This window comes from Lasioglossum baleicum, chromosome 16, assembly GCF_051020765.1.
Source record: "Lasioglossum baleicum chromosome 16, iyLasBale1, whole genome shotgun sequence".
Taxonomy (NCBI): domain Eukaryota; kingdom Metazoa; phylum Arthropoda; class Insecta; order Hymenoptera; family Halictidae; genus Lasioglossum; species Lasioglossum baleicum.
The window spans coordinates 9,647,652-9,674,734 of record NC_134944.1 but is presented as its reverse complement, the minus strand read 5'-3'; the positions used below and the strand labels follow the sequence as shown (position 1 = coordinate 9,674,734).

Genomic DNA, 27,083 nt, shown 5'->3' with positions numbered 1-27,083 from the left:
AGAGAAAGAGATCGTTGTTAAGCGAATAGAAAAAGAGTTGATAAAGCGAGACGAAATGAGAATGAGAAGAGGTAGATAGAAGTATAGGAGAGCGAATAACATGAAAGAAAGAAGATGGTAGAAAAGGAAGAAAGAAGTGAGAGAAAGAAAGGCAAAAAAGTAAAAAAGGGAAACCAAGAGGGAAACGGTTAAATAAAATTTAATTGACCAATGTTCGGTGGTCGATAAACTCGAATAGTATATCTATCGATAATTAATTTTTCATAGAATACATGTTTCGAGTAATAAGAATACCTAATGGTTAAAAAAAGTAAAAAGTTTCGAAGGAACAGGTTTCTGCCATCGAATGTGCAAGCATTAGCTCTCTCTCTGTCGCTCGTTCTCGTTCGAGGGACGCGGGTGCGCGTTCAACCAGACAGGCGGTTTACGGTTGAAATCAGGACCGTATCTCAGTTTCTGTAACCTGCTCTTTAAGTAATTTGAATATTATCCACAGAATTGACCGATCATCGATATGAAATTACTTTCCACATGTAGAGAAACTATTTCTGCAAGGCTCGAAAATCGAAACAAATATTTTCATCCTTACATCTCTCTTATGTGTCGAGTAAGTGACAATGAGCATTACACTTGCATACCTACAAGCGCGTACTTATACGTAAACATATATATTTACTTCATTCACGACGCTGAGTTTCCGTTAAGAAATTTCTCCAAAAAATTCTATAAAATTGCAAGATCAAGCGAGACGTTTCGCGAATATTTTTCTAATGCTACCTGTAGCACGAATGCTAGAAAAATGAAAAGACAACGGACATAAATTTCTACAATTGTGCGTAAAATGATTGTAGAATGTATTCATGTGTACATAAATGATGCGACATATGTACTTATGTAGATTGTTCGATCGGAACTATACGCATACGTCATATCTATACGTAAAACGTGCGTTACATCTACTTCACGTATGTACGTATACATATGTTGTATGTGTTTAGATGTAATCACGGATTAGCGTATGTAAATAGTTAGATTTGGCAGAAGAACACATAAAAATGTACTCGAAAGAATAATGCAACATTAAGATTATAAAATAATTTTTGGTCTACTACGTAGACACTTGAAATTTCGTGAAAGGGAAAAATAAAGGAGACGTAGGAATAATTGTCCTGACGACTGGCAGACTCGCAAGCTCGCAGGTTCGCAGGTTCGCAGCCTGGCAGGGTGAGAGGCGAGAAACGAGAAAAGAACAAGAAGGCGAGCGGTAGGGGACCAGGGACGAGTTGTGACGAGTCTGACTAAGGCGGGGCTCGCATATACCGCGCGAAGAGAGGTAAGCGGTTAAATCGGATTGGATTGGGGCGCAACTAGCAAGTAAGCGGACGTGGAAACTGGTTTGGTTTTGTGGGGCTTGCACCACTGCACCGCTCTTTCAGCGAGACAGTCCAATTTATGCATTGCGGCTATGTAGGGACTACACGATATCGAAACGCTGCGCCCGGGCTTACTTCACTTACCGTCATCATTCGTTGCAATATTATCAGAACTTTGCAAGTGCCTACAAGATCAAATTCACTGCAGTACATCGGCTTTGGTTATACAACACAGTGGTTATATTTTTCGGAAGAAAGTGGTGTAAAATAAAACGCGGAAGTGAAGCGAGATACACACGCAGCACGTTCGAGATCGCGAAATTATTGGTGAATTTCGTAATATGAATTTTATACCAGTTGAACGATTGTGACCGTTTTGTGACGTATCTAGTGCTCCGATATACAGTTTCCTCAAAATTTATACTGGAAAGTCTTCGAATCTTGTGCAGGTACATTATTTTTATGCGTATCATTTTGCTATTTCTTCGGTTATTTCGCCGACGGATATTTATTCGCTCCTGTTGTATTTATTGCGTCGCGTACAGTTGTACGTTCTCAGTCGCGTTTATTTATTTTCCATTACCACGGTGTCATTGTGTTCGAGAGAGGTTATGGTATGTCGCGCTGACACAATTGTTGCTCCTAAATACAGATAACCTTTTGTCATCGTTCTCGCGGTTTTATCGTTGTATTTGTTTGCCGGTTCTTCGATCCGAACATTTAAAAATTTGGATATATATTGGATAAATACTCTGCGGCGCAAAATTTACCGTAATGATAAATTATTACCGATACGAAGTAAGACTGTATTAGAACTTCGTACCTGCATATATGCCTACGTAAATTCGATTATTTCTCTACTCCACTACTGTAAACATTCTCTTTGTGAATGTTTGTTAGTCATTTATTTATTTCATGATTAATTTAGGAACAGAGGAACTGAATTTTTTCTGTCACTCAACAAATTGTTGCATTCGGTCTGCGAAGAAAGTTGGCGCGTACAGAAATTCCGTAGATTCGTTGAAACTCAAAAGAAAAAAATAATAACGAGCGTATGTTATCTACATAGACATAAATACACATACGTATATACGTAGGGGTGCCTTGTACGTAAATAGGTGTATCTACAGTGTGCATGATGCTAATACGTCGAGGAAACATTTCGGAGTTGAATCATTATTGCAAAAAAAAGTGTGAGAAAATGATTTATTTCGGGAAGTCGATTTATTCAAACAATTGAAATTAGATCAGAAGACACTAGACGACGCCTTTTATGCGTGCCATTTATTTAGGTCCGTGATTCGTTATTTCATACAAGTGCATATTGCACGCGATCAACTTTTTCTTCTCAGTTTTTGCACGAGCCAATCAGAATTTGCGAATGCGCCTCAAAAGAAAATGGCTAACTCGTGTCGCTGGGTTCGAGCGTATCTTTGCGCGTCGTTTTGTGAACCCCGTAGTCTGCAATCACGTTGACGTCTATCGCCATTTCCTCGCAGGAGGATTCTGTTCATTTACTTTCTAAGGTATATACAATTTTCTTATCTTCAAGATTTGAAAAGTTTCTTCTCGATGTACTTTTCTAACGGTGCGTTTTTCAAAGCGAGTGCTAATTCGTCGGTTAGAAGGGCATGTGTTGATGTTATTGTGAGTGCAAAAGTGCATCAACGTATTCTTCGAGAAATATGGATACAGTTTCATTGCCGGCCGGCAAATGATTCGTAAAAAATTCATTTCGATGCTGTTCCTCACGGGACTCCAATCGCGTTACAATCGTGTCGATCAATTATTTCCAATCTTTTTCTAGTGATTAGAAAATGCGAAACTATTGTATTCCGGAGTATTATTTTCGATACGATATTTTCTTTTTCGTTTCTCTCTCTCTCTCCCTCTCTCACTCTTTCTCTCTCTCTCTCTCTCTCTCTCTCTCTCTCTGTCTCTCTCTCTCGTTCATTTTTCTTTATTCTTTGGAGGGGTACTTTATCCAAGACCAAGGCTAGTAATACATGTACGAACATTAATATCTCGTCGTCGAAAGCTTTCCGTTCCGTAAATTTTATTCGCATATCCGAGGATAAGGACACACGACGTTTCGGAGCTGCGACATCCGTTTATTCTTGAACGCGGGAAATTATACCTGAACAGATATGTAGTCGCAAAATTTAGTGTACACGCATACTAGAAGTATGTTTATTCAAACAACAGACTAATAACATAATTATTTGTTACATACTTTTTTCTTTTTTCATGTGGCTGATGTATTTTCTTTTGCATTGAAGATACATTAAAAACAAAACATTTCAAACGTATAACATTTATAATATTAATAACACATGGAGTGTGTTTGTGGTCGTTATCCTATTGGAAGTGATACGTTGGTGGCATTTCTAATTTTTCAACCGAAACTTGGAAATATTGTTTGAAAATATTTAAGGTTTTGTCCGTTCTTCCTATTATATTCCCTGTTTCATCTGCTGCCATACAACTCCATCGATCCCCTGCTGTATTTAAAAGTTGCTCGCATGATTTTTGTGGAACTCTATGTTAGGCTTTCCTTCATACGATTTCTTTGCCACCTGCTCCAAATAAGTTGATTTTAGTTTCATTGGAAGACGTGACGTCTCCCCAAAAACTTTCTGGACAATTGCTTCTTCTGTTTTATTCTATTTATTTTAGAAGTACAGCAACACTCTGCAAATGGTATCCTTCGATACAGGTTTACCAAGTTTTGAGGAAACATCTACTGTTAATTTTGGCACACTAGCGTTAGGCTTAATATCTTTCATCATATTTTGGAAGAATTTTCGTTCTCTCTTGATCCCTATTATTTTTTAGCATGCCTTCATATTAGAATAAGTTAGAATAGAATAAGTCCTAGTAACTATACTAAATTAACAATAATTTAACATGGAGAAAGATCTGTTCTTTCTCTTCGCATCCATTGCTGTAGCAAATAGATAATAACAAATGAAAATTGAAACAGTAAATAAAAATTCTAGGGGATTTCCATTTTGTATGTTCAATATTGCGATTAGCTGTACATCACTGCATAGTATGTGTTCCATTTGTGTTCTCCATGTGCTCCATTCATGGTTCTTATGCGTGCTCCATTCGTGATTGGAAAGATTTTGAAAATTCATCGCTCGTGCTATTCATCTTGTTGTTATTCTCATTCGTTGCCGATACATATCCGTTGGAATCTCATTCACCAAAAACTACAAATGTAGTCGTAATCAGATAAGACAAGAATGTACAGTGTAATTTGAGAAAAGAACTAAAGAAATGCTAATGTTTCTATTCGTTATTACGATTAAAAAACAAAACGTATATATGTAAACAATACGTGTAATTTGTATGATGGAATATGTTACGATCTAGCCTTAACGTAACAAAAATATAGATTACTTTGGTATATGATGTATAAATAATATTCTTGTCTTATCTGTTTATGTTGCAATGATCCTGGCCAGACAATTAATTAGATCTGTTATTTTCTAGCTATGGCGGAAGGGAATGGGGAAATAAAAATGGAGGAAAAACAATCTAAAGAGGAAATGGAGTACGTCGAAAGAACAGAAGATTTTTCGAAATTAATCCAATATGGTTTGGATGAAAAAGTAGCCGCAAAATTGGATGAAATTTACAAAACTGGTAAATTGGCCCATGTGGATCTGGACGAGAGGGCGTTGGACGCTCTCAAGGAATTTCCTGTCGACGGCGCGCTGAAAGTACTCACACAGTTTCTCGAGTCGAATTTGGAGCATGTCTCGAACAAGTCAGCATACCTGTGCGGCGTAATGAAAACCTATAGGCAAAAAAGTCGTGCAGGTCAAGGTACCGGCACTGGTACCAGTACAACACCTAAAGCACCGGACGAGGATAAAATAAAGGTAAGCTCGTTATCAACGATATAGTTTTGTTTCTTTTCTGTGGATTTACACTTATATAGTGAATAATTACTAAAACGAATTGCACCATTCCACAGATGATCCTCGAACGAACCGGGTATCCTTTAGATGTAACAACGGGACAAAGAAAATATGGTGGGCCTCCTCCGAATTGGGAAGGTGCGACTCCAGGAACCGGTTGCGAGGTAAACAACATCTCTTAATAAGAGATTAGAGTTTAGAGACAAAGAGGGAGAGGAGAAAGAGAGATTTGGCATAAATATTCGGTTGGTAACGAGATCTTTTTTCCGCTTCAGGTATTCTGTGGAAAAATCCCAAAAGATATGTACGAAGACGAGTTGATTCCCTTATTCGAAAAATGTGGAAAAATTTGGGATTTAAGACTAATGATGGATCCGATGGCAGGTTGCAACAGAGGATACGCATTTATCACTTTTACCGACAGAGAAGCGGCTCAGCAAGCAGTCAGGGAGGTACGTAGACATTCTTTAATCTTGTCACGGCATAGGTACATGTTTGTGAAGCGTACAAATTCTGATACCCTCTTTAAGAACATCTTGCTATGGGCAGATCGGCTCCCTTCATTTTTGTTTATACAACATGTAAACACACGTTACAAAATTGTTATTGCTATCAAAATATTCGGTCTTTCGAAATGTTTAAATACATATAAATATAAACTATTGTAGATATTAATATTTAAACGTTGTTTTTGTATATCGCAATCTATATTTTTCGTCTACTCTTTATCCGTATTTGCTTGTATCGGTATCATTTTATTCAATATTGACGTTGTCGTTGCTCATTTAACCGTGTAACCGTGTACCCGTGTAACCCGTGTAACCCGTATAACCGTGTAACCGGTAAGTAGAAGGCTAAGAAACTTCGGGTTCTACATGCCGACTGTGCATCATTGTCCCGAGTTGTTTGGATATTTATATTTTAACCGATTCAATTACATCAAATCGAGCTTTGTTATCCGTAAAATTCTTCCCGTTTTTTCTATTTCTTTTCTGAATTAAACATTTCGAACGAAGTTTTTCGTATATCCTATGTGGCTTGTTCTACGTTACGTTTTCACGCTTCGTTTCCAGTAGTTTTGAACTGCGATATCATATTATTGTTTCGCTAATGATCAAAGTATTATATAGAAGACTTTTTCAATTGGATTATTTTAGTTGAGAACAATCCACATATTTATTTCGTTAGCGTATATGTCCCTGACCATGGAATCGTGTTTTAAGTATATAATTACATCCAACACGTCCCTCTAAATTTACCAAGATTGCAATACTGAAAAAAGAAAGATCCAAGTACATATGTACGTATGTACATACGTATAGACGCGCGCGCGTACACACACGCACACGATACATGCTCACACCTACACAAACGAAGATATGTACACTTCACAAAACCAAACACACGCCCATACAAATATACAGACACACCCGCACATCCTTATACACAGACACATTGACAAGTCCCGATACAGAACAATAATAAAGTGTTGATCCATGTAGAGAAATACAGGAAATCCAGCAAGGACAACAATAGGGGAAAGGAAGCATTGTTTAACGCAATGACGTGGTTAAAAATAACACTGAATTTTTAGAAAATGTGTTAAATCAATTTATTTCACCGTTCACAATGACTACTTTGTTGGATTCACCGTTTCGCTACATGGTTAATCACCGAATACACGTACACACATATACACACGTACATTTCCACGCACGAACAGGCACATGCATACGCATATTCGTCTATACGTATATCTATACGTATGCGTGTGCGCGTTCGTATAGGTATACGTATACGTACACGTATATACGTATACGTACACGTATATATGTATACGTACAGGAACGAAAAGATCACACGCATACATAGATACATACAGACATTAATATGATATCCTATGGATGAGTTTCTTTTTCCAGCTCTCCTCTTTGCTCAGTGGGCAAAATTGGGAGTGGAGAACCTTCCAGAATATTGATGATGAAATAATGATAACGATAACGATAATAATAACGATAATGATGATCATAATAATACGAATAATAATAACAGTGATAGTAATAGTAATAGCAATAGCAATAGTAGTTGGTAGGTGTAATAATGATGGTGCTGATGATAATAATAATAATAACGCAATAGTAATAACAGCAACAATATGAAACAATCAATAATAACAGAAAAGACAGCAGCAATGCTGGTAATTGTGATAATGGTAACGATAGAATTGATTAGATATAATAATAACATGTTGGTGACAATATATTAGAAGTAAAATTGATTATTTTTTTAAAGGAGACGTAGAGAAGAATAGAATAGAAATAGGATAGAGTAGAACAGAAAATATAAATATCTCGCGTGGTTAAATTGGTTAGGGGGTATGTGTACCAAATTGGTCGGCTCTGTTAATGGGATAGTGAAAATTTTTGTAAGAAAGTTTGGAAAAAATTGGTAGGCCTAAAATTTGTTTCCAGGAACACGTGATCCGTGTACGCCGGTTTCCTATATTGTGAAGACTCGAGCGACAAAGCGCATGCCACTTTCTCGCTTTCATGGAACCACGCCATGTTGATTATTTCACTAAATTGCACAATTTTTGAAAAATTTTTGCCTAAATTTTCCTGTTCTTTCGCAATCACATAAAAAAAAAACACAAATTATCTAATTGGAACAATATTAGGCATGTGTCTGTTTTCTTCATCCCACAGCTCGATAATCACGAAATAAAACCCGGCGAGAATCTGAAAGTAAAGATTAGTGTTCCTAATCTACGACTTTTCGTGGGAAACATACCAAAGTCAAAAGGCAAAGAGGAGATCTTGGAGGAATTTGGTAAATTAACAGGTAAAGTGAATTCGAGGCGTGTGTACCTACCTATCTACCTATACCTACCTGTCTACCTGTATTGTAACTTAAGAGTGGTAGCTTTTAAGTAGTGGTTGTAGATGGTATGGAATTCTGGAGCATCCAACAAAACAAAACGGTGATCGCGCGCGCGCGCGCGTGATCGTGCGATCTACGATCTACGATATATTTACCTGTGGCACCTTCAGTTCTGGTCAGTCTCCTTGCCTCTCGGTTTATTAGTGAACAGTAACACCTCTCTGGTCCAAGTCTTCTTTTCCTCGCATATTTAGGTTGAGTTATGAGTTATTCGCTTCTCGCCAGTCACAGCAATCACACGTCACATTCCTCCGTTTCCCCATCTCGCTCATCTCGGATTCTCGGATTCTCTGATTTTCCGATTATCCGATTCTCCGATTCTTTCTACATACCATTTTCGTCTCTACCTACTCATTTCCGTGCCCGCTTTTCCTTTGGTTTTTCGTATACATATACATATATATATATTCCTGCATACTGGACCCGTTTCTTTTCTCAGCCGTTCATACAATTTCTAACACTTTCACTGGAATCGTTTCGACTCGACTCGACTCGACTCGGCGCGTCGATCGCACCCTCTCTCTTTTCTGTTATCTACGTTTTGTTGTATATTCTTTTCCTTCTTTTTGGTTTTTCTCGTTTCTTCCAATCACGAACAATGCGGAAAAGAGACGGAGAAACTGAAAGAGAGAAAATGTGTGGAAGCAAATAGAGTATACGAGTCTTAGTTTGACCGGAAAGTTGCTAGATTGCGATTCGGTGTATGCAAAGATATAACCGCGTGGTTGTTGCTCGTGTTTTCCTACCGTGTTCGATCGTGTTCTCTGCGTGGCGACACACTAACGCGGCGATTCATGACTGGGCCTCGAGCATGGGGGTATGGGAGATTTGCGTGGACCGCTGGGGCGTTTGGCTCGCTAACAAACGGACAGGCACTCCCATCCACCTATCCACCGATCCAAGTATATATTCTAGCCCATCTAATATCTGATAAGCCTACACCACCTGGTCCAGCCACCTCGTGGCCTTGATCACCTCCGACCACCTCCGATCATCTCCGATTACCAGGTCCGGGTCCAGTCTTCCTGATTTGATCTCTGTCAACGAACCAACCAAACAACTTTTATATAATCAATAACCAATAACCAAATAACCAATAATAACCAACAACAAACTACAAACAACCGTATGCAGTTAGTTTTTCCTGGTGTTGCCTCCGCGATTCACTTATCCACGATTATGAATCACGATCCTCGGCAAACTTCGCTTGCCCCGACCCGAAAAATACGTACGACATGTTTAAAAAAAAAAAAATACCTACCCGAAGGTCGCTTCACGAAATCCCACGTTCAGACAGCCAATAAGCAGGTGAAATTGTAAAAGGCAAGCTTAATTGGCACTCTCCTTCCACATTATTCTTACAGCTGAATGATTATGAGATTCGGAAAGGGAAAAAGATTGGTGTTACCGTATCTTATAACAATCACCGCTTGTTTGTGGGAAATATTCCAAAGAATCGAGACCGAGATGACTTGTTCGAAGAATTTACAAAGCACGCACGTAAGTTGACAAATTGTCCTTAAATCAGCAACAACCAGTAACCAAAGGAAGTTCTGGGGGACAGATGGCGGGATCAAATATCTGTGTTGTCTTTAGAAACAAAAAAAATAAAAAAAAGCAAAACGATCGGCTATCTATTCTCACTTCGTTGAAAGATCGGAGGTGTGTGTCAGGTGGGTTGACTTTCGCGGGTATAACCCCCTTGCAAAACTTTATCAATTCGCCGAATGATTCTCGTCGATTCTTGTCGATTTTCCTCGACTCTCATCGATTCACCCGTCGACTCGATTGGACTCGATTAAAACTCGACTCGACTTGATCACCTCTGATTTGCTTCGCCTCGTCTAGCGAATTAGCGCGCTATACATATGTATATGTACAATACATACAATACGTACCCCGGTGTAACATTTATAATAATATATACCTATAGTATATATACGACGAGTCTTGTACCCCCGCAAAATTTTACTTTTCACTAGTTTATTTTCTATTTCGACGACGACATTCTTTCATTGGTTCGAATTGTTTCTTTAGTTTTTAACGGAACTAGCATTTCTGTTCGGGCTCAAGGTCTAGAAGCGACGATCCTGTTCGATCCGATTCGACGCGTCCCACGATCAAATATATATATATATTTATTTATTTTATTAGTTAGTTATATTATAACATAGAGTCAATCTTTGATTTTGGGACGTTCCGAATTCGAAAAATCGCGTAGAAAAAGTACCGGAGATATCAGGAGGATATAGTGGTCCGGTGTGGTGGGGTGGGAGGGGAGGGGGTCAATGGAAAGAAAGTGGGAGAACGTCCACGTACAAAATGCGATGTAAACACGGTGTAGAAACTCTAGAAAAAAGCAGGGCGTCGATTAAATTCGGGAAATGTGTACACGCGCAAGTATCGATCGAATAATGGCTATGATCGCGGTGAAATTAGCAGCATTCTCCCTGCAGAGAGTTTCTCGAAAAACATTTAGATTGATACTTGTCGTCACCGACTCGTAAGTGCGATCGAAGCGATGAACAGATATGGTTGATGAATGGTTGCGAGCGAGAGAGCCTGTGTGCCTGTTTGGTTGTCTGTTTCGTTCGGTACGTTCATTCGTCAGTTCGTGTCGCATTTCTGCATGTAATATCAAAGTCTGGACACAGAGAGGAAAGGAGATGAGATACAGTATACAGGAAAGAGTTAACCAAGTGGAAGAGCACAGAACGCAAACCGTAGAATACGTTAGTTTTTTTTTCGAGGCACAAGACGGTCGAATCTGAAAGTGCGATCGATGAAATTAGTCAGAAGGTAGGCGACGGCAGGACATCCGAATGGCGCTAAAGATGATCGATGAACGCGGCCCGTGTATGTACTCGTGTTTCGTGAGATCGTACCGATAGGAATCATCGAGTCCCTTGTTTTGGAAGCAATTTCAGCATCGGATGCCTTGTCGTTGGCGCGCGTTGACGCTTGCTATAGACTATAGACGATGAACGATGAACGATAGACTTAGTACTCGGCTTTTAAACTGAGAGGAAGGAGAGGAGAACTACGTTTTGTGGAAACGAGGGGCGAATCGATGGGTATAACGATTAGCGTAACGCCTGTAATTGACGAAGAATAACGCGCGGAAGAGAGCCTCGTTCGCTTCCGGTTCTACCAAACTTTGAACGATAGCTGCGTTAGCGGGAAAATATCCATCTAAAGATAGATCGACTGAAACGCGAGGCTAACAACAGTCACGATGTCACCGGTTGTGTATGACACATCGTTATTATCAGTGTCAGTGTCATTGTCAGTTGTCGGTGTCAATATCAGTACCACTGCCAATACCTTGCTCCAGTCGCAAGGGGAGTTTGAATGAATTTACAGTTTTGTAGCATCGCTATCGCGTATTCGTGACTCGATCGCTGCACTGCATGGACATTATAATAGCATGCCAACTTTTCTATTTAACGAATCTTCTTTATTCTCTATCTCTATTACATTACATTCATTATATTCTATTATACTACACTGTACTGTACTGTACCATACTATACTATGCTATACTATACTATACTATGCTATACTATACCATACTATACCATACTATACCATACTATACCATACTATACCATACTATACCATACTATACAATACTATACTATACAATACTATACTATACTGTACTATACTATACTGTACTATACTCTACTATACTTTACTGTAACGTTCTATATTATACTATACTATACTGTTCTATAGTAGTACACTATACTGTGGTATACTGTACTATACTATGCGTTACATTACATTAAACTACATTATATTACATTACGGTACATTACGTTAAAATACATTATATTACATTACACTACATTACATTACAATACATTACGTTAAAATACATTACGTTAAAATACATTACATTACAATACATTACGTTAAAATACATTACGTTACATTACATTACAATACATTACGTTACATTACATTACAATACATTACAATACATTACGTTAAAATACATTACATTACAATACAGTACGTTGAAGTACATTACGTTACAATACATTACAATAATAATTTTACGTTACACACATTATAGAGTAGCGTCTGTTCGCGCGAGTCACGACTGAGCACCGGTCAAACGGAACGTAACATTTTATCTTCCGGTGACAAAAATTCTATTCCAACTCATAGTTTCCTATTACATCAGCACCTCTATCGGGTTTGAACCGTCTACTTTCGTACAGATTTGCAGAAAGTTGCTCGTCAGGCGTTTCGAAAATAGCCGAACAACACGCGCGTCCGTTTATTATCCTTGGACCGAAAAATACACATATTCCGAGCGTTATTATCTTTCTTCTCTTCTTCTTCTTTTCCCTAATTCTGTTTCTTTTCTATTCGTTTCTTTACTTTTCGCATACCATTTTTCTGTTTACTTTCACTGTACAGATTTCGCCTTCTGAAAATTGTTTTTGTGAGTTTTACACATTAGGAGCAAACAACTGTGTCGTGTGATCGAACTTAGCACTTCCGTGGTAATGCATTCATTTTTTTTTTAGAAGAAAAAACAAAACATTCGTCACGTCAGATTTTTGTATACGGCAAAGCCAGAATGAATGATATAGTATGTGTGTCCATGAGTGTGGGCGTGGGGACTTAGACGGTGGACGTTGACTTTGAACGTGGACGTGAACTCTCGCGGACGCGAGCAAGGTTGTGCACGCGCGTATGTATGCTAGTACGGTGAGAGTGTGTGGATTGTTTTGGTTTGTTTTGTTTGGTTTCGGTTTGTTTTCTACTATTTTGTTTGGTTCTGTACGTGCGTGCGTATTCGATCGCTACAGACTTGTCGAATAGCTGTTCGACGCGAGAGTAGCGTGACAGTGTGACAGCGTGACAGCGTGTGTAGTTCCTTTAGAACGAGTTCCAGGATGGCGTGCAAAAGTCGTGCGAATGAGGTTGATTGTTCGAGGCTCTGCGTTACCTTACCGTCTCCTATTTCGCTTCGGCGTCTCGACGATAACTTTCAAATCGGAGACTCGTTCGGTAATAAAACGACAAAGCCCGAACATCTTGCGGACATGTTACCAATTTCCTATAATGTAACGTGATCAGGTACATGCTGCGGTAGTATAGCATTGTAATAATCATCGAGTACTCCTAGGCAAAGATAAGTATTTTTAACGCAGAAACAACTTGCCTTCTCGTTGCAATCTCTGAAATGCTGGTGTAACAAACGCGGGTCGGTGTATTATCAAATTAGATGTCAAATTTACATATTCGTATTCTTATCTCTCTTTTTCTTTTTCTTTCTTCTTCTTCTTCTACTTTCTCTCTTTCTCTCTCTCTCTCATTCTCTCACAGACTCACATTGACTCGTATAGACTCACACATTCACTACTTCATACATACATACACACACACGATCCGTTGCTTACTTTCATTTTCGAGTCTATTCTCCTTGTCACCAAAGTTCTCTATCTTCATGTTCGTTCATTTCTTTGTTCTAATCTTCTCTTCTCTCTTCCTTTTCTCTCTCTCTCTCTCTTCTCTTCTTTTCTGTTTGTTCTCTTCTTTTCTTTTTCTTGTTGACGTTTGTGGTTGATCATCGAGAATACGAGTAGTAGCCGGTGTCACGCCGAGAGTAAACACAGCGTGCAGTCGATCGCATTTTACAGACTCCTTTGCTACACATCGTATCGACGGAAAGCAATCCGAATCGACGTAAATCGATCGATCGGGTAGAGTACGGTGTTTCCTGTACCCGCGCCAACTCATTCGCTCGCGTGAATTCGAGACCGTGCAACCGCGCGAGATCGCTTTCATTTTATTCTTTACGTTTTCGGCAGTGTTTGTTGTTCCTTTCTTTTTTTCTATTTTTTTTTATTGTTTTTCGTTTTATTTTTTAATTTCGTTCTTCCTCTACATTTTGTTTTTATTTATTTATTTATTTTTTTGTTACTTTAACCGTAGATGTACATACTCGTAATACGCGGTCGACGTCCCGACATAATCGATTGATCCATTTTGTATAATTTTTCATCGCACAGCTGGGCTGACCGAAGTGATTATCTACAGTTCTCCGGACGACAAGAAGAAAAATAGGGGATTTTGCTTCTTAGAATATGAATCACACAAAGCTGCTTCCTTAGCAAAACGAAGGCTGAGCACGGGTCGCATCAAGGTTTGGGGTTGTGATATCATAGTCGATTGGGCAGATCCTCAAGAAGAACCCGACGAGCAAACGATGTCAAAGGTGAGGAAAAACGCGGGAGAAAACCGAGTTTCGGATGTCTCTCACCTGTGCTGTATTGGAGAGGAAATACGAGAGTCAGTATAGGCAGAGACAAAGCATAGCAACAGAATCTATACCCGTATTTAGCATGCTGAAAGTAGGTACAGTAAATCTTCTATAAAAGGTCGTACACGATAAAAGCATAAAAAATATTCCCTCCACTGTAGTACGTAATCTGATCTCGGATCTGATCGGTGTGAACCACTACTAATGCGACGCGGAGAGTTACAGTCGTCGGCACAGTTCAAAAGCCGGTGCGAGTAATTGACGATGAACGTTTCGGGCGCAGGGAAGGATAGCGTATGGGAAAGAAAGGGGCGTGGAGTGTCTCTTTGCACGAGCTGTCCTTCTCTACGTTCGGCTCGGCCTTTGAAGCTCAAAAAAAATAGTGCCCCATCTACGATAAATGCAAATGAATCCCCCCGAGGACTATAGAGGATTTACTGTATAATCTATCTCTGTCTCCACCGACAAAAGTGGAGGCTCTCGTATCCTCTCTGGCTGTATCTATCACAGTTTTCTACCAGCAGATGCTTTGCTATTTCGACACACGTAATATCAAGCAACTCATGTTTCAGGTGCGCGTGTTGTACGTAAAGAATTTGACGCAAGATTGCTCGGAGGAGAAACTGAAAGAGTGTTTCGAACAGTACGGGAACATCGAACGAGTGAAAAAGATCAAGGACTATGCTTTCGTGCACTTCGAGGAACGGGAGAACGCGATCAAGGTAGGAGAGAAGACTCGATACGCGACAATTCGAGACGAGAGTCCGATGTTTACGCTGGTGGCTGATCGTTTCAGGCGATGAACGAGCTGAACGGCAAGGAAATCGGTGGATCCCACATAGAGGTGTCTCTAGCGAAGCCGCCGTCCGATAAGAAAAAGAAAGAGGAAATGCTCCGCGCCAGAGAACGAAGAATGATGCAAATGTTGCAAGTTCGAAGCGGGTGAGTGTTTCGTCGTGTTTCATCGTTCGTGGAGCGAACCGACGAAGCGCAGGAGTAACAGAGTTAGTCAATTGAAAGGGATTCGTTTGCGTTGTTCAGAGGTTCTCCGTCGCACCCGAGCATGATGGGAGGTCCAATGCAGGTTCGTGGGCCTGGTCAGGGTCCTCGCGGCACAGGTGCAGGTATGCGAGGACAAATGGGACGAGGCGATTACGGTAAGTACTTCCGTACTAGTACAACTTTCTCCTTCCTCGCGATTCTGTCCTGTTGTACTGTTTTCCGTTGTTCCCTTCTCCTGTTGTTCCGTTCCGTTGTTTCGTTGTTTCGTTGTTCCACGATAACTGCAAACACAAATGCATTATGTTTATTCGGCACACTTTATCACCGCGCTTACAACCAACACCTCCGCAATACGTATACCCGCGTTGTTTATTTCTGTTGCTCGGACCATGTCACGCCTCGCTAGGCTCGCGTATCGCGTCTCGCGTTTCGCCTTTCATATTTACTAGCATCGAGCAAGTTCACTTGACCGCGCGTTCCATAATGGTCCGAGAGTCTACCGCGAATGTTACTCGCTAACTTACTTACTTGTTTACTTGTATACTTACTTACTTAAAAACTTACTTACTTGTTTACTTGTATACTTACTTACTTAAAAACTTACTTACTTACTTACTTAAAAACTTACTTACTCACTTAAAAACTTACTTACTTATTTACTTAAAAAGTTACTTACTTACTTACTTATTAACTTAAAAAGTTACTTACTTACTTACTTATTAACTTAAAAAGTTACTTACTTACTTTACATACTTACTTACTGTACTTACTTAATTACTTACTTACTTAAAAACTTACTTACTTTACATACTTACTTACTGTACTTACTTAATTACTTACTTAACGTACTTAAAAAAACTTAATTTACTTACCTACTTACTTACTTAAAAACTTATTAACTTAAAGACTTGCTTACCTACTTACATACTTACTCACTTACTTACATACTTACATACGCACATACTTACTTGCTCACTTAGTTACTCACTTACTTTGTTACGTACGGATTCGCTTTTCTTTCACGATTACATCGCGTTTTCTCGAGTTCGCGAGCAAGTCGAATCACCGAGTCACGATACACGATAATTACCGTCTGAATAACTAAATGTCTCAACCAAGTGATTTCCTCCTTTCATGTGTTTCACGTCAGTCAGCGTAAAAAGTGTGTCTAGACACTCTTAAGAGGACGATAACGCATTTTCAAATGCACCAAACGATTTCTGCGAGGAATTAGAAGCATTGGTTTATTGAATATCTAATTTAAAGATGCTATCGGTGCTACTGTTTCGATCATTTAATAATTAAATGATCGAAACGGTAGCGCCGATAGCATCTTTAAATTAAATATTCAACATTTACGATCGATAATTGGGATTGGTTTATTGAATAATGTGCAAAAAGATGTTGAAAAATTGTAATTGGTAGGAAGTACGTGATAAAATACAAAGGCACTTTTTAAAAATTTTATTTGAGTCCGTAATGAAAATTTAAAATACGCATCTTGCAGATCTGTGTTAGTTATACACATCGCATATTTTACATTTTCGTTGTAGGCTCAGAAAGGTTTTAAAAGTGTCTTTTCTATTTTACTTTTGCACGTCATTCAGCCAACCAATGCTTCTAATTGCTCACAGAGACCAGGCCTGTACTTGCAAAAAAGTGATCGTCTTTTTAAGAGTGTGCAAACACACTTGTTACGCTGACTGTATATACGTCTCTACGTATGTACACCGTGTGTGGCTTAACGATTTAATAAGAGCATCTTGTTGCCTTACCACTACCACTTCCTGTCACACCTGTTTTTCTTTTGTGTGTGTATATACATACGATAGATGTACGAGTAGATATCGCGCGTACGGATGTATGTGCCGAATTGATTCCTGGTCGACTCGTCGACTCGGAATTCTTACTTTTTTACTTTTTTTTTTTGGATGTGCAACCAACGCCCTTTTGGATGCAAAACTCCAACCGTATCGACCGTACTTTACTTTGTTTTTGATTTTTTGTTGTTGTTTTTAATTTTGTTACTTTTTTACTTTTTACTTTGCTTTACCTACGTCGTTAGTTTGATTACGTTTTACGTAAGCGTGTGCATTTCGTTGGTTTTGTATGCATCATAAATTCAAAAATTTGTTTACAGCTCTCGTGGAAATAGGTAAGAGATATCGTGATATCGCGACAATGAGTGGAACGTGGTAGAGTATTTTATCTGTAGACTTGTGTATTTTTTTTCCGTTTTTCAATTCTGCTCAAGTCAAAATGGGTGAAAGTATCGTGCGCTCGCGGATCATCGAAAATCGTGCTCTCAAAAGCACATGGCCGGAGCCGAGAGCGTGTCGAAGCGTTCGAAACCGTTGAACGGTGGACAGAATTTTCAGGTGAAAGAGATTTTCTATGATCCGCGCGGAGCGTGGCATTCGTCAGGACACGTGATGGTGGTAGGGTAATTGTTGCGAAGTTTTTTTTTTCTTTGTAATGTTGCGATGCAAAGGCAAACTGTTATTTTTTTCCAGGATGATGATTTCGTTGAATCGTTTCATGGTTTATTTACACGATGTAAAACGAGTTTTACGTGGACTGTGATATCACGCGGTTGTTCGGTTTATACGAATTTTTCTTTTCTTTTTTTTCTCTTATTGGAGTTTAAGAACCATCTTTTCCCGGCATGCTTTTTCTTACTACAAAATACGAGTATTAGTTTTTGAAATAAGTTGTCGATTGGATTTTACATATTATCGTGGCTAAATTTGGGTCTATTTGTAATGTGTGTTTTTATAGATTATGATTACGACTATTACGGTTATGGGGATTATCGAGGTGGCTACAGTGATCCATATTACGATGACTATTATCGATACGAAGATTACTATTTCGATTACGCGCCGCATCCGCCACCTGCCAGAGGGAGAGGCAGGCAGCCTCAACCGGTGGGTCGCCTTTTTTAATCTAAAGTCGTTCTAAAGTCGTTTCCGTTCTCGAATCATTTCTTACTTTTAATATGATTCGTATATCTATGTGTGTGTCTCTGTATATGTGTATATATATATGTATATATATATGTTTCTCTTTCTCCCCTCCCCCACTTTCTCTCTATCTATTTCTATTCCTCCCTCCATCCAACCAATTTCTCCCCCCCCCTGTTCCTCTTCCTCATCCTTCGTCTATCTGTACGCGTACGTACATATATGTACATATATACATATATACACACATCGACGGTAGTTTGACTGTGGCACAGTGTTCGCGGACGATCCCAACAACATGATTACACACGATCCATTTTACGCCTTCCGACGAAACACACCTGCTCGCTCGTTCGATCGCTTGCTTGCTCGCTCGTTCGCTCGATTGCTCTCGATCGGGTAACGGAGGGCGTGTCGTTGCTCGCGTAATCGAAGAACGCGATCTTCCCGAGTATCGGAGAATTCGAAACGGTTCGCTTCGCTGCACTATGCGTGTACGTATGCTTGATATAGCCTCTGTCTCTTCGATACACCGTGGAGAACGATAACGCGAGGAAACGCGCGCAGACAAGGAGAGAATCTCTTCTTGCCCTGTCCTCCGCAAGTCCTCCAAGGTCAGAACGCGAGTCTCTGCTTCTTCAATCACGATCGACAGATCAACGATCGGAAAGCCATCGAGTACCTAACAACCGGGAGACGTCCGGTACTAATTCCAGTAACAATAAAGATAATCATAATAATTCGTAGTACTAGTAGTAGTAATAACAGTAGTAGTAGTGGTAGTGGTAGTAGTAGTGGTATTAACAGCAGCGGTAGCAGTTGGTTGCGGACAGCAGAAGAACCAAACAGAGAGAAAGAGAGAGATGAAGAAAACAGAGTCTCACGAGAAGGAAAATGACGGTGATGGACAGGGAAAGAGGGATAGGAGGGAGGGGTGGGATGTGAAGCGAAAGAGAAACACGAGAAAGATCAAGCGGCCAAGAGAAACAAAATCTCTCGAAGACAAACAAAAAAAAAATGGAGCGAGCGAGAGAGCAAGCGAGAGCAACCGATCGATCAATCCTCAATTTGCGTGTGCATCTACTAATAAATTCCATTGCTTCGACTAACGTAGCCCCGTTCGTCCGAACACACTGCCACTTTCAAATTGCTTGCCAATCATATCTGAGCCATAGTAGACCCATTCTAAATTATTCAACGAAAACACAGCCGGGAAAAGTTCCACTAAAAAAAGAAAAGTAAGAGAGGGAAGTCGAAAGAAAAAGAACAAATACACGAAATTCAAAAGCGAGCGATGGGAAAAAAAACAACGTTTTCGAACCGAGCAGAGCGAAAAAGAGAGATGCAAAGACGGATTTAGTGGTAGAGATAGAGATAGAGAGACAGAGACAGACAAGAGACGACGACAAAGACAAAGACTGACGAAAAAAAAACGGTCTTTTCTCTCTGTTCTTTCGTCCGCCTCGAGTTTGAACCAGAGTCGCTGGACGAGGGGAGGGGGCACGAATTAAGGGGAAAGAGTTACCTCTTCTCTGCTAGTTAACGTGACCGGATCGCGGCTGAGGAGGCGTGGGGGTATCGTCGTGGAGGGGGAAGCTAGAGTGGGGACACAAATCTGGCGACTCTGGTTGGAACCGCGGTTCGAGTTCGAATCGAGGGAGGAGGAAGGAGGAGAACGAAGTTGCTGGGATCGTTTAGCACGTATCGTAGGGTTTTTCTCTGAAGGTTGGCCGCTGCACGCTGCGTTTGGTCCACGCAGTCGACGAGCGATCGAATTTCAGCAAATAGCGAAACAGTTCCGGTCGTCTCTGCTTGTGTTGCTTTCGCGAAAACGTGTGGAGTTCGCGAGACTCGATATCGCGTCAACCGTTGTCTCGTTCCGGGGAAAGCGATGCGTGCGTCTCGTGGCTCGGATATGATATACGCATAGATCGATAATCTGTATAGGTATGTATACGCACATGTATCTATGTGCGTTCGTGCGTTCTTGCGGGTGTGTCTTCATATATTTATATATATAAACACACAAACACGCGGACGCACGCACACTCATAGGTATATACACACGTACACATACATATACATATATGTATTTGTATGTCAAGTTACAGAGATTTTAATAGACCGTAAGAGAGTATTGGGCAACGTGCAATCGTTGTTGTAATATTGCACCACGATGGACCTGTAATTCGACCGACTCGACGAATAGACTGGTGTTCGTCCGAAAGATCTACGAATCGATAGATCGGTACATCGATAGGTGAATCAATCGACAGATCGATGCATCGATAGATCGACGGTTAGATAGGTAGACGAATAGGGGACGAAAGCATCTCGAAGGTAGCTCGGACGATTCGATCGTTTCGGTGTATATTATTCCTGGAGCGCGTGTGTGTACACGATTACGGATGGCGTAGTTTCTGTTCGATGTCGATTCGTCTTCGAGTGTACGATGGCGCGACCAGTTGGCAGCTGGTCGCGTCGGACCGGAGTCGCATGGCTTCGTTCGTTTCCGATGTTTACCCGGAAAGTAAATTGTTTGCTCGATAATCGTCCCGGCGTTGAAAGTGTCGATTGATCGTAGACGCAACGACCACCATCCACCCTCGTTTTCTCCCCTTTATCGTTTCAGTTCGTCGTACGTTACTGGAGTCGTACAATTATCGTTGCAATTAGATTCTTTTCGTTTGGTCCGCTTCTTTACGTTCGATACTTCCGATTGACCGGGAAGTACTCCCGAATCGATTCCTCTCCGCTTTTTCTTCCACACGGAAGCGTTTATTCGATTTTCCGTTGGGTTCGATACGATTCGTTCGAATCGCAAATGCCTCCACCCCCTCCACTTTTCTTCCCCACGGAAGATTCGATCTGATTCGATCCGTTCCGAAATCGACCGGAAGACGATCTCGTTCGAAGAACGCGCGCAACCTTCCCACAAACCCGTGGTGAGATGTTGGCCGAGTATAGTAACGTATCTATACTAAGAAGAAAAATAGACAAATCATAAAAATTTTAAATTATTGCAGCTAAAATCGCCGCATATGCGCGAGAAAACCCGGCCAATATCTGATCACTGCCACGGCGATGGTCCGTGGTGCCGCGTCGCAGAGCAAAAGAATGCCGAGATGACGAATAGAGAGCGTAGATGTATACCCCAAACACGAAATTCCGTTCCACGAGGAATCTCGATCGATACGTATCTGGGTCGCGTGCCGCGTCAGTAATCGGTAGCATCGATAATATAGTTGACGTTTGATGCTTGCTTCGCCTTGTACAATTGGATATTTACGCTTCGATTAGCTCGCTGCAACGATCACTGGCTTCTATAATGTAATCGTTAAAAGTTGACTCGTTGAATTTTGTTGTTGCTGACAGTGCAGTAGGTTGAGACTCGCTTCAAACTTTCCCGACCAACCACAGTATGTATCGAGAACCACCAATCCGCTTATCGCTTTACCTATCTTTATTTGGATCGAATAACCTTGCTAATACTGTCGCCCGCTGTCTGTCCGAAAAAAATGTGGTTAGTCGACATTTGCTTTCGGGTGATTCGCCCTTCTTCTATCGCTTTCTTTTCTTGTTACCGTAGCATCAGCGCCTATCCATGTATACGTATTTGTATTCGTATTCGTATCCGTGTTCGTATTCGTATTTCTACACGTATACGCGATGTTCGTGAGTCGTACAATACGGCATGTGCGGAGGGTGCACCGCTGAACGTAGCGTTACCATTATAAATTTCTTTGCTCCGAGGCGGAGTCGCTAACAAATTAAGGGGAAAAAGTTACCCCCTCTCTTCCAGTACCGGATTAATCACGTGACGTTTGCACGTGACTAGTCGTAGAGGGGGAAGGTAGAGCGGGGACACAACTTAACCCTTGAGCAGTCAACCAAACTGTATAGATTATTTAAAACCTTTCTGTATTTGCACAAATTCTCATTATAAGACTATACTAATATATCACTAATATATCTAATAATTGATATATCAGCGAGTAAAGAATGGACATATTTTTATATTAACAAATTGTCGAAAGAAATACAGTAAATGGGTACCCGGTTGACTACGCAAGGCGACTCTGGCCCAGACTGGCCCAACTTCGAGGTCACGTGGTTGCACCGCATGTTCAGCGTTGCATCCCGCCAATCTTGGAAGCCGTTGACCTTGACGTCCCTTCTTTCTTCGTACACCCCCTATCTTCTTATTTCTTTCACGCAACGTTTATTCTCTATGCCTATATATTTTTTCTCTGTGCAATAACTTGGTACCACATGTGTATATATATATATAAAGATGTATAGATATGTATGTATGTATACATAGCTGCGTGTAGGACACGTGTAAAATACTTGTTATAGATGTGTATATAAATGTGCGATGTTCGTATGTGTGTATATAAAACCCGCGGTTTCGCGTGCAGAGTAATATTACAACCGTGGTACAGTTGATCGTTTGTACTTATACGCGTTTTGTACATATACAACATGGAGGTACATAGAATTCTCTACAAGGTATTTCAGTTTTTGTATATAGTGGACGGTGTAGAACATGTACACACAAGTACGGGATGCTAATTCGCATACGCGAGTCACTCATTTGCATCGTTTAGGACTAGCTTGCCAACGGACAATGTACAGATAACAATGATAGTGTGTGCGTTACCGCGCTTCTGTGTGTGTATATATGTATACACACGTGTACATATGGTATATATATATGTATATATAGATAGGAACGAGGGAAGAGGCGCCAGTGAGAAATCTTGGACCGCGATGTCGAATTAATTAAAGTAGAATATAATGTATAGGGTATTATAAGATAGGAAATGAAACGATGAGACGATAGGTAGTGCGTGTTGCCATAGGAGAGAGATAAGAGCGAGAGATGGAGAGCAAGAGAGGGAGCGGAAGATATATATATATATATAGAAAGAGAGAGAGAGGGGAGTGAGTGAGAGAGGGAGAGTTTTATTCTATAGGAACACATCAATAATAACCAGATGGGGTAACGATTGGGTGTGTGTTATTTGGTCAGGCTGGACGTGGTCGTGGAGTAGTGCCGCGTGGCCGAGTCGGTGGCCCGCAAGTCCGTGGCCCAGTCAGGGGGGGACGCAACCCCGCAACTTCAGGGGCCCGTGGGCTCCAGCGGCTGTCCGCTCGTGGGGGGGTCCGCGCCAAGGGAAGTTTACCAGGTGAGGATGGTCTGTATCTCCACGATAAATCAATCATCTTTTACGACTCTAACGCATTCGACCGGATCCCGACGCAAGACATATTCCTTTCCTCCGACTGTACACGTTTTTCTTTTCACAACGCTCGTTGTTCGCGTTCGCGATCCGATTCCTGATCCAATCCTCCAGTCAGCTAGAGTTCCATCACCGTCGTTCCTTGATGAAGCTACGTAGGCGATTCCTCTTCCTCCTCCCAACGTTGTTCCATCTCCTTCGACAACCTCCGACGATCCATGCTCTCCCCGTCATCGCTCCGATCGTTGTATCGTTTCCTTCTTTACAGGCGAACGATCTTTCAATCATCATTTTTGTTAGTTACTGGTTATTCCGAGCGTTTGTTCGTTTTTCATTCTGACATGACACAGCAGACGCGTGAGGAGAAGCGACGCAAACGCGGACCGAACCACAGACGACTTCCACCAGTCCACTGACCGACGAAACGTAACCGAGGACAGACGGGACAGTCGAAAAGAGCCGAGCGAGGGTGTCGGTTTATGCGCGCGGCCGTGCACATCGGTGTGTCACCGAACACCGCACGGCACGCGTTCCGCTCGGCGAGGTGCTCAAGATCGGTTTGTTTGTTTGTTTGTACAGCAGGTAAACGAAAATTTGACGGGGGTCACCAGAACCAGGGGGAATCAAAGCGTCGCTTCCAGAGCAACTGGGGAAACCAACCCCTCGCCCAACAACCATTGGGCAATGCGTACGGATTGGCGAGTGTGAACGGTGGTAGTGGTGGTGGTGGTGGCGGTGACATCGGATTCGGCGGCAGACAAGCCGCGCTCGCCGGTGTTTCCAACGACGATCACGAGTGGTACCAAGACTCTTACCAATCGTGGAGCTAACTTCTGCGAGTCTGCGAGTGTGAATACGCACGTACAACACAAGCACGAACGCACGCACGCACCAGCAAACGAAAGAACCAACCAGTCGACGGAACGGATTCGAACGATCGGAACGTGTGTACGTCGGACCAGAGGAGAGCAGCGGCGAAGGGAAAGGGGAACGACAAGCGAAGAGAGAAGAACGGTAACGCTCGAGGGAAGGATTGCTGCGGGCAAGACGGATCGTTGGTACCGGGACCGGAACTGGAACTAGAACTGGAACTAGAACCGGGACCGAAGACTAAGCTGAAACAAGCGGGACGGACGGAACAACCGAAGAGCATCGAGCGAAATGGCGATGAAAACGGGGACGGAGGCGAAGATGAGAGGGAAAGGTAATCGGAGAGCGAGTCGTCGCGAATCGTTTACCTCGGGGAGGAATCGCGTTGATTCTAGAATGGAGAACGACTGGGAGGAGAGGACGCGTTGTTGTTCGCTTTACCGTTCTGGTACACGTAAAATGCTTTCGTACGCACTTTCGGGTACAAACGTAGAAACGAATCGAAACGTAATGAAAAGGAAAGGGAAGGAAGAGAGAAGGAGAGAGACAGAGTTAAAGAGAGAAAACGAACGCAAAAGAATGGGAAAAAGGTGAAAAGTAGAAGCGCGCGATGCGACGTGCTCAGTGCCACCACCATCGCTCGCTGTTGTTGTGATTACATATACAGTGATGTGCCACTGGAACTAATTATTACATCGGAGTGACCACCCAACAACCCACCCCGTACTATTATTACTATTATATATATTATATATACATATAGATATATATAATACGATAATACTAATCTAAGTACCGCTACTGCATTGTCACATTGTTTACTGCCAAGTGATACGAAGATCGGCGATGTTGACATTGGGATTGTGATGACGATGGATCGTATTAGTTAAGAGATACTTCGCCGAGGTGAAAGCCGAGGTGAAAGCGAAAGCGTAAACGAAAGCGAAAGCGAAAGCGATAGCTCCGCGGTTTTATCGCGAGCCGGCTCGATTTTTTGATTCGCCGCGAAAGAAACGCGGCGCCGTGCGCTTTCGGAATAGGTCGTGGGATATGGGAATCGCGTTGCGAATCGCGACGGAGCGACCAAGCGACGAAGCGACGAAAGGAGAATATTAGAATGTGTTATCGAAACTGGGAATTGTGTAGCGAGTGCGAGACCGAGACCGAGATCGAGAATCGAGAGAATGGATCGCGACAAAATTTTTAAGGGCGCGAATGGTATTCCGTGTCGTGAACGTTCATATCACACCGCCTAGTTTCGATCAAAAGTTGCCCTATCGATAGCGACCAACCAGTCGGCAACAGGTGTGCAATGCACGTTTATGATTGTACGAATGCGTCCGCGTGTCTGCGCGCCTACGCATTCGTACGCATTCGTACGTATCGGTGTTCGTGTTCGTCGTGTGTGTGCATGTGTGTATGCGTGGAGCGCGCCTAGCGCCGCTAGACCTTCTATTGTTGGTCTATAAATGTGTACAGTCAATGAAACTATTATTATTATTATTAAGGGTTGGACGAGATTTACACAGGGACGAGGAAAAAAAATACGACCGCGACTGCGACTGTGACGAGGACGAGGAAATACGCTGACGACGTTGACGGTAAATGTCGACGTTGACGCCGAACATTTACGTTTTTGACACTGGCGAGAAAAGAGTTTATCGTCGTCTTTATCAAACACGGAGTTGTGGAGGACGGAAAACATTTTCTATCGACAAAATTATTGATTAAAAGAAAAAAAAGGAGCCCCCCCAGTCGTATGTTAGGGAATCGAAATGTAGCGGAAGGATATTAGGGTCTAAATTATTAGTATATTTATTATTTATGGCTGTCTTTGTCTTTTTTGTTTTGTTTTTATTGGTCGGACGACGGGAAAAGAGTCGACGACGTAAAAAATCGAGTAGCGGAACATAGTTCGCGATGATTAGGAAAAATGATGTTTTATTCTCGTGTATAGGTGTTTAAAAATTTTGTTTTATTCTTTTTTGCTTAAATTTTGCCCCGGTGACGGATCACGGAACGATATAACGATTAACTGTTACGGTTACGATAATCGTGGAATCGCGCGGAATCAGTTGGAACGTACGCGCGGGGACGAACCAATCTTTCGTTTGACCGAAACTGACTGACTACCCGGTTTGATAATGATAGTTACGGATTGATTTCGAGATGCGTAACGTGTACGCAACGTTTACAAATGCATGAACACATACGGCAAACATTTTGAGTGTTGACTCGTTGTTATTGTTAGTCTGTTAGTTAATTAGTAAGAGTTGTAAGTGCGGGCTGTAGTTGGTCCCTGTCCCTGGAGCCCAGACACCCCCCTGTTCTGGAAAATATTCGGAAACGAGAGAGAGACGCGCAAGCTAACAAAAAATCCGGTAGTTTTACACGCACCCCCTGGTTTACGACGATTACATCGGTGAAAAAAAATCGGATAGATAACGATTGAAAAAGATCGAATCAAGGTACAGAGA

General features: G+C 41.5%; 1 protein-coding gene across 10 annotated transcripts; it reads left to right on the top strand.

Moving 5' to 3' along the window:
- Positions 1-1,372: 1,372 nt before the first annotated feature.
- On the top strand, positions 1,373-26,188 carry Syp (synaptotagmin binding cytoplasmic RNA interacting protein). Of its 10 annotated transcripts, none has more exons than XM_076440072.1 (13): positions 1,373-1,822; positions 4,872-5,263; positions 5,359-5,466; positions 5,578-5,754; positions 8,008-8,143; positions 14,275-14,480; positions 15,098-15,247; positions 15,322-15,467; positions 15,567-15,682; positions 17,668-17,682; positions 18,306-18,454; positions 23,526-23,691; positions 24,316-26,188. In XM_076440072.1, the coding sequence occupies exons 2-13, from the start codon at positions 4,874-4,876 to the stop codon at positions 24,564-24,566; spliced, it is 2,010 nt and encodes a 669-aa protein (XP_076296187.1). In that variant the 5' UTR covers positions 1,373-1,822; positions 4,872-4,873; the 3' UTR covers positions 24,567-26,188. The 10 variants fall into 10 exon arrangements, with proteins under 10 accessions (XP_076296187.1, XP_076296190.1, XP_076296188.1 ...); XM_076440075.1 differs by lacking the exon at positions 8,008-8,143 and adding an exon at positions 9,607-9,742 and having other exon boundaries at positions 1,374-1,822; positions 23,526-23,682; positions 24,319-26,188; XM_076440073.1 differs by lacking the exon at positions 8,008-8,143 and adding an exon at positions 9,607-9,742 and having other exon boundaries at positions 1,374-1,822; positions 24,319-26,188.
- Positions 26,189-27,083: the final 895 nt, after the last annotated feature.